This window comes from Rattus norvegicus, chromosome 1, assembly GCF_021556685.1.
Source record: "Rattus norvegicus strain SHRSP/BbbUtx chromosome 1, alternate assembly SHRSP_T2T, whole genome shotgun sequence".
NCBI lineage: Eukaryota > Metazoa > Chordata > Mammalia > Rodentia > Muridae > Rattus > Rattus norvegicus.
The window spans coordinates 79,811,770-79,820,464 of record NC_141534.1 but is presented as its reverse complement, the minus strand read 5'-3'; the positions used below and the strand labels follow the sequence as shown (position 1 = coordinate 79,820,464).

Sequence of the window (8,695 nt, the reverse complement as noted above, 5' to 3'; positions counted from 1 at the left end):
AGAGAGAGAGTTGCACCACACACACACAATTCCATCACAAGGAAAGGCAAAGTAAAATAAGTGTTAAGTAGATATCCTTGATCAATGTATATACAGTGTTTCCAGTTAACGCTGCCATAATGAGATAAAGTAGTGCTGCTCATCTTGGGGGAAAAAGACTTCAATTGAAAAGGGTAGGAATTGAGAAGACTCTTGAAAACAGCACTGTCCAACCTGATCATTATTCCATTATCCAATGAAGTTGTCTCCATGTTGTCTCAGAATAAATCTGTGAAAACCACAGAGGAAGTAGCTCTTCAGATCCTCTTGCTTTGCCAGGTTGGGGTTGGGACTGTGGTTAACGTTTTTCTATTTGTCCATAATTTATCTCCTATCTTGAATGGCTCTCAACAGAGGCCCATACAAGTTATTCTAGCCAACTTAGCTGTGGGCAATGCCTTGATTCTATTCTTTGCATTTCCAAACAATATGACACTTTTTGTGCCAAGGGAGCCTCCAACTGACCTAAAATGTAAACTTGGGTACTTCATTTGGCTTGTGGTTCGAAGCACAAACATGTGCTCCACCTGCTCCCTGAGCACTTATCAGTTTGTCACTCTTGCTCCTGGTTCCTGGGCTAGGGTGATACTCAGTAGAAGAGACACCAAATTTGTGAGTTATACTTGTTATAGTTGTTGGTTTTTCAGTGTATTAAATAATGCTCACATTCCAATGAAAATCAGTGGTCCACAGAAAATGCATAATGATACCAATTCTAAAAGCAAGTGGGCTTGCTCCACCACTGGTTTCAGTGTAGGCATGAGCATCTTGTTGTTTGTCCATGATGCAGTGTTCATCAGCATCATTGTCTGGACCAGTGTCTCCATGGTAATTCTCCTGAACAGACACCACCATAGACTGCAGCACATTCACTCCTCCAATCAGGACCACAGAGGTTATGCTGAGACCAAAGCAGCCTACACCATCCTGATGCTGGTGGTCACATTTGTGACCTTTTATCTTCTAGACTGTATTTGTACCTTCCTTCACATTTCTTTTGTGGACTCTCGGCTCTGGTTAAGGCGTGTCAGAGAAATTTTGGCTGTAAGTTTCCCCACCTTTTCTCCATTACTGTTAATCTTAAGGGATTCTAAGGATCCTTGTTCTCTATTATTCAACTGCTGAAAATCATAGTCAAAATGACAACACTCCTTGGAACTTTCCTAACAGACATCAATATTCTATTCTCTGCAAATATGTTGAATATCACTCTTGGCACACTATTATAATATGAGCACTATGGAGGTTGAGGTGGGTAGATTGTCATGCAATATATGGTAGCTCATCCTATAACCGTATATCCACATGAGCATGGGATGCAGTGAACCTGTCTCACAGCTCTCTGCTCCTTCAGAAAGAAAATAAGAAATAAGAAAGGAAGCCAAAAATCATAAAAATTAAAATTACTTTAGGAAGTAATTGCTTTATTCTTGACGTGTTAGAAGATCAAACACAATCCAAATTTCATGTTCTTGATAATCTTTTCCTTTTAATAGCGTGGATGTCCAAACAAAATAATATTTATTTGACTAATTTTCAGACTTTTTATCTTAAATATATGTGGCTAATAATGCATAATTAATTATCAATTATCTGACATAAATTTTAGTTGAAACAGATGTGTGCTTGTCCTAAAGCAAAATAAAATACCTGAAGAAAAATAATATATTATGCTTCATTTTGTGTCTTATTTCCACATGCATTAGTCATGAGTGCTGGTCTGCTAATTAGAAAAAATACCGTACAATGAAAACTTGCTTTGTATGCATACAGGTTTATTGACTTTGCCAAAGAAAATCTTTCTGCAAGTTATATATTCTGCAAGGAAGTTTCATATCTAGAAATTATCACATGAAGTTATGTATTTCATCATTAAAAAACAAAACTAAGTTCTTTGTTTCCTTTTCCCCCCTTTTCCCATTATTAATTTATTTACTCAGTTTATATCCCCAACACTGCCCCACACCTCCGGGTCACCCCTTATATAGTTCAACCTACTGTCCTCCCTTCCCTTCTCCTCTAAGATGGTGAAGGCCATTCCTTGGTGTCTCCCAAGCCTGGCATATTAAGTCTCTGTTGGGCTAGACAGATGTTTTCCTAAAGATGCTCAACTAGACAGCCCAGTTAAAAGAACAGGATCCACAGGCAGGCAAGAGATCTAGGAACTGCTCCTGTTCCAGGTGTTGGGGGAATCTGCATTAAGACCAAGTTGCATATCTTCTACCTATATGGGACTTAAATTTAGCCCCTTTATGCTCTTTGGTTAATGGTTCAATCTCCAAGAGTATCCAATAGTCCAGGTTAGTTGACACTGTTGGCCTTCTTATGCAGTTTCTATCCCCTTCAGGAGCCTTAATACTTTTGGTTTTGTCACGGAATATCTTGGTGTCTCCATCTATGTTAATTGAGAGTTTTGCAGGATACAGTAACCTGGGCTGGCATTTGTGTTCTCTTAGGGTCTGTATGACATCTGTCCAGGATCTTCTAGCTTTCATAGTCTCTGGCGAAAAGTCTGGTGTGATTCTGATAGGTCTGCCTTTATATGTTACTTGACTTTTTTCCATTACTGCTTTTAATATTCTTTCTTTATTTTGTGCATTTGGTGTTTTGACTATTATGTGACGGGAGGAGTTTCTTTTCTGGTCCAATCTATTTGGAGTTCTGTGAGCTTCTTGTATGCTTATGGGCATCTCTTTCTTTAGGTTAGGGAAGTTTTCTTCTATGATTTTGTTGAAGATATTTACTGGTCCTTTGAGCTGTGAGTCTTCACTCTCTTCTATACCTATTATGCTTAGGTTTGATCTTCTCATTGAGTCCTGGATTTCTTGTATGTTTTGAACCAGTAGCTTTTTCCGTTTTACATTATCTTTGACAGTTGTGTCGATGATTTCTATGTAATCTTCTGCTCCCAAGATTCTCTCTTCTATCTCTTGTATTCTGTTGGTGATGCTTGTGTCTACGGCTCATTGTCTCTTCCTTTGGTTTTCTATATCCAGGGTTGTTTCCCTGTGTTCTTTCTTGATTGCTTCTATTTCCATTTTTATTTCCTTCAACTGTTTGATTGTGTTTTCCTGGAATTCTTTCAGGGATTTTTGAGGATTCCTCTCTACAGGCTCTCTACTTGTTTATTTATGTTTTCCTGCCTTTCTCTAAGGGAGTTCTTCATGTCTTTCTTGAAGTCCTCCAGCATCATGATCAAATATGATTTTGAATCTAGATATTGCTCTTCTGGTGTGTTTGGAAATTCAGTGTTTGCTTTGGTGGGAGAATTGGGCTCCAATGATGCCATGTAGTCTTGGTTTCTGTTGCTTGGGTTCCTGTGCTTGCCTCTCGCCATCAGATTATCTCTGGTGTTACTTTGTTCTGCTATTTCTGACAGTGGCTAGACTGTCCTATAAGGCTGTGTGTCAGGAGTGCTGTAAACCTGTTTTCCTGTTTTCTTTCAGCCAGTTATGGGAACAGAGTGTTCTGCTTTCGGGTGTGTAGTTTTTCTTGTCTACAGGTCTTCAGCTGTTCCTGTGGTCCTGTGTCCTGAGTTGACCACTCAGGTTACTTGGAGCAGAAAAGTTGGTCTTACTGTGGTACCGAGGCTCGAGTTTGCTCGTGCGGTATTGCTTATGATCTCTCTGCGAGGGCAGCAACCAGGAGGTCCCGCGTCACCCTTTCCAGGAGCCCCCGTGCACCAGGGTCCCAGATGGTGTTTGGTGTTTTCCTCTGGAGTCAGAAATGTGGTCAGAGTTTAGTCTCTTCTGGCTTCCCAAGTGTGTCTGCCTCTCTGAAGGTTTAACTCTCCTTCCCACGGGATTTGGTTGCAGAGAAGTATGTATCCGGCCAGTCCCTTCAGGTTCCGGCGGTGTCTCGGGCGCAGGGGCACCTATACCTATTCTTAATAGTACTGGAAGTCCTAGCCAGAGCAATTAGACTGCAAAGTGTCAGATATATCTAAATTGGAAAGGAAGAAGTCAAAATGTCATTATTTGCAGATTTAGGATGGTATATTTAAGTAATCCACAAAATTCCAGCTGAGAACTCCTGAACCTGATAAACAACTTCAGTTTAGCAGGTGGCTGTATATTAAATTAACTCAAATAAATCAATAGCTTTCTTCTACTGAAAGGATAATCAGGCTTAGAAAGAAATTAGGAAAAAGAGACCCTTCACAATGGTCACAAATTATATAAAATACCTTTCTGTGACTCTAACCAAGTAAGTGAAAATCTATTTGACAAGAATGGAAAGTCTCTGAAGAAAGAAACGGAAGAACTGAGAAGATGGAAAGATCTCACATGCTCGTGGATTGGCAGGATTACTATAGTCATAATGGCCATATTGCCAAAAGCAATCTACAGACTCTATGCAATCCCCATCAATATCCCATCTCAATTTTCACACCATTATAAAGAGCAATTTGCACATTCATTTGAAATATTAAAAAAACTGGATAGCAAAAACTATTCTCAACAACAAAAGAACATCTGAGGGAATCACAATCCCTAAACTCCAGCTGTATTACACAGAGATAATGATAAAAGTGGTATTTATTTGGTACAGAGACAGGCAGGTAGATCAGTGGAATAGAATTGAAGGCCTGGAAAAGAACTCACACACCCATGGTCACTTCTTGTTTGACAAAGGAGATAAAGCCATTGAGTGGAAAAAAAGAAAGTATTTTCAATCAAGGCCTGGAAAAGAACTCACACACCCATGGTCACTTCTTGGTTGACAAAGGAGATAAAACCATTGAGTGGAAAAAAAGAAAGTATTTTCAACAAATGGTGCTGGTCCTACTGGCAGTCAGTGTGTAGAAGAAAGCAAATCAAACCATTTTTCTCTCCTTGTACAAAGCTCAAGTCCAAGTGAATCCAAGACCTCCCCATAAAATCAGATACACTGAAACTAATAGTAAAGAAAGTGGAAAAGAGCTTTGAACACATTGGCAAAGGGGAAAATATAAACACCTGAACAGAACACCAATGGCTTATGCTCTAAGATCTAGAATCGACAAGTGGTACTTCATAAAACTTCAAAGTTTCTATAAGGCAAAGAACACTGTAATTTGCAATCAACAGATTGGGGAAACATCTTTACCCTACATCTGATGGAGGGCTAATATTCAATATGTAAAAGAACTCAACATTTTAGATTTAGAATCAAATAACTCTATTAAAAATGGGGTACAAAGCTAAAAAAAGAATTTTCAACTGAGGAATAACAAATGGCCAAGAAGCACCCAAAGAAATGTTCAACATTGTTAGTCATCACAGAAATTTATATTAAAACAACCATGAGATACCACCTCACACCAGTCGGAATGTCTAAGATCAAAATCTCAGGTGACAGTTGATGCTGGAGAGGATGGAGAGAAAGAGGAACACTCCTCCATGGTTGGCAGTATTACAAGCTGGTAAACTACTGTAGAAATCAGTCTTGTTGTTCCTCAGAAAATTGGACATAGTGCTACCTGAAGACCCAGGTATACTACTCCTGGGCATATACCCAAACGATGTTCTGGTGTCTAACAAGGACACATGCTCCACTATGTTCATCACAGCACTATTTATAATAGCCAGGAGCTGGAAAGAACCCAAATGTTCTTCAAAAGAGGAATGGATACAGAAATTGTGTTCTATTTACACAATGGACTACTACTCAGCTATTAAAAAATGAATTAATGAAATTCTTAGGCAAATAACTAGAAAATATCACCCTGAGTGAGGTAACCTAATCACAAAAGAACCCATATAGTAGGTCCTCACTGTAAGTGGATATTAGCCCAAAAGCTTGGAATAATCAATATACAGTACACAGACCACATGAAGCTGAAGAGGAAGGAAGAACAAACTGTGGATGCTTCAGTCTCCCTTAGAAGGGGGAACTAACATACTCATAGGAGGAAATATGGGGATAAAGTTTGGAACAGAGACTGAGGGAAAGGCCTTCCAGAGACTGCTACATCTGGGGATCCATTCCATATAGAGCCAAGAAATGCAGACAATATTGCAGATGCCATGATGTGCATGCTGATAGGAGCCTGACATAACTGTCTCTTGAGAGGTTCTGGCAGAGCCTGACAAATACAGAGGTCGATGCTCACAACCAATTATTGAACTGAGAATGGGGTCCCCAATGGAGGAGTTAGAGAAAGGACTGAACGAGCTGAAGAGATATGTAACCCCACACGAAGAGCAGCAATATCAACCAACCAGACCTACCAGAGCTCCCACGGACTAATCCACAAACCAAAGAGTACATAGGGAGTGACCCATGGCTCCAGCCACATATGTAGTAGAGTATGGCATTGTCTGGCATCAATGGGAATAGAGGTCCTTGGTCCTGCCAAGGCTTGATGCCATAGTGTAGGGGAATGTCAGGGCAGGGAGGTGGGAAGGAGTAGGTGGATATGTGGGGAAACACCCTCATAGAAGCATGGGGAGATAGGGTGTTTTAAGAGGGGAAATTGGGAAAGATATAAAATTTGAAATTTAAATAAAATATCCAATAAAAGAAAAAAACTACATAGAAAATGGCAGACTATAATATTGGTAATAAGTCTCCATGAGTTTCTCAGACAATGAATCATGACCAACCTCAAAAAAAAATGGAATTGGAACAATCCAAGGACTCACAGGTTTATCATGGGCTTCAAATATTGATTTGTCAGACTATATAGTCCTGTCTGTTCATGGGCATATACGAGACTCCCAATAACATATTGATGGTCTGTCTGGAAGGACTTGATATTAGCATGATTTTGAAAGAAGTAAAACGTGTAGTGTAATGCACTCCCAGGAAATCTCTTGATATCCCCTGGAGTGTGTTTTTCTATTCCTGATGAGAACATCAACTCAGAACTTAGAATCTCTCAAAGGAAATATGGCTAGTCATTAAGATCTAACAAAATCTTGGTCCTCATTGTTAATTACCAGAAAGTGAAATTGATGATTTTCTCTGGAGATGATTTTTTTCTTTCATTAGAGGTATTACAACATCCCCACACCTACACAATAAATAATACCACATATAACACAGTAATGGGCTGTCTGAGGAATGTCAGGACCAGACACTGTCTCTTTATGAGCTCTGTTATCCAACGTCAATCAACGATCAGTACACCACTTCATGGAAAGTATGGGGCTGGTAAGGATTTCTTTGGATCTCTTAGGAAATAGTTACACAGAAAAGGTTATTAAAGAGAGGGGAATTTAGAACTGTGTTTCTGCAGTAACCTTCAGGAGCAGGCCTCCATCCCTGTGAGCATCACCATCATTGATGAATGTAGGCGAGATTACTGCAATTGTAGATTTTTGCTTAGAGCTTATTTCCTCCTTCTGCAAGCAATAGTGTATGTTAGAACCAACATTTATCATTAGTATGGCCTCATTTTTGTCTCCATAATTTACCTAATCATGTCAGCTATAGTCTTATTCTAAAGAAATATCTATTCCACGGCTTAGGATTCATCTGAAAAATTCCTTAAATTTGATGATTATCTGTGAGAGGACAGATTTCGAACTGCAGGATGATAGCTTATTGTTCCTATGGAAAACTAAAGAAACCAAGTACGTTTCAGGCAAAATAAGATCTTTCAAAAACTGGGTTTAAAAAAAATCTATGTGTGCAAAAACAGTAATGATTTTAATGGTTTCATTTGTGGATGATAACATTGGAGATGAATCAATTATGTGTATAGCACCTGATTCCTTAGAAAAACAGATACATTTCAGAAGTTTATAGATCAATGATATGCTAGGGTTCCACAGACTTTTTCCACACATATATGGTATTTGTCTAAATCAAGGTTCTTCTACGTGAAGAGAACAATAATGACATTTTATGAAATATTTTGCATTCTATAACTGTGGCAAAGAAGGTAAAATACATCAAAACTAGATGGATTATTTTAGGGAAACATACTTTAGTCACATTATTTTATAAAAGATAATTATTAAATTTGCATTTTATTCCCTAAATTTTTATTTACTTAATACTTTTTTGTGCATTTTTGTTTTGCCTGCAGGTATGGTGGTGAAGATGCCACATCCCTTCTAATTGGAGTTACAGACACTTTGGAGCTGTTATGTGAGTTGTGGAAATTGTACTAAGGTACTCTGTAGCAGCAACCAGTGCTCTTAACTGCTGAGCCATCTTTCCAGCCCTGTATTATAATTTTAAAGATATACATATTTTATCTTATGTGTATGACTCTTTTGCTGGCATGGATGACTGGAAATGAAGGAAAGAAGTTTCACAAAGATCAATAACTGGCATTAGAGTCAAAACCACATTTTCAAAAAGCAATTTGTACTTCTTAACACATTATTATAACATGGGGAAAGATGTTGAATTCTAATTAAGCAAAAAGGAACTCCTGTCTATAAATGTTCATTTACAAATATGCAGATCCTATACTGTGTTAAAACGTGTATCATGTTGTTGACCAAGAGAAAGAGAGAGAGTTGCACCACACACACACAATTCCATCACAAGGAAAGGCAAAGTAAAATAAGTGTTAAGTAGATATCCTTGATCAATGTATATACAGTGTTTCCAGTTAACGCTGCCATAATGAGATAAAGTAGTGCTGCTCATCTTGGGGGAAAAAGACTTCAATTGAAAAGGGTAGGAATTGAGAAGACTCTTGAAAACAGCACTGTCC

The 8,695-nt window shown here is 38.6% G+C and overlaps 1 protein-coding gene across 1 annotated transcript; it reads left to right on the top strand.

Moving 5' to 3' along the window:
- Positions 1 to 249: 249 nt before the first annotated feature.
- Positions 250 to 1,164, top strand: LOC120093107 (vomeronasal type-1 receptor 1-like). Its single transcript, XM_087610020.1, has one exon. The coding sequence runs from the start codon at positions 250 to 252 to the stop codon at positions 1,162 to 1,164; it is 915 nt and encodes a 304-aa protein (XP_087466146.1).
- The last annotated feature ends 7,531 nt before the right edge of the window (positions 1,165 to 8,695 follow it).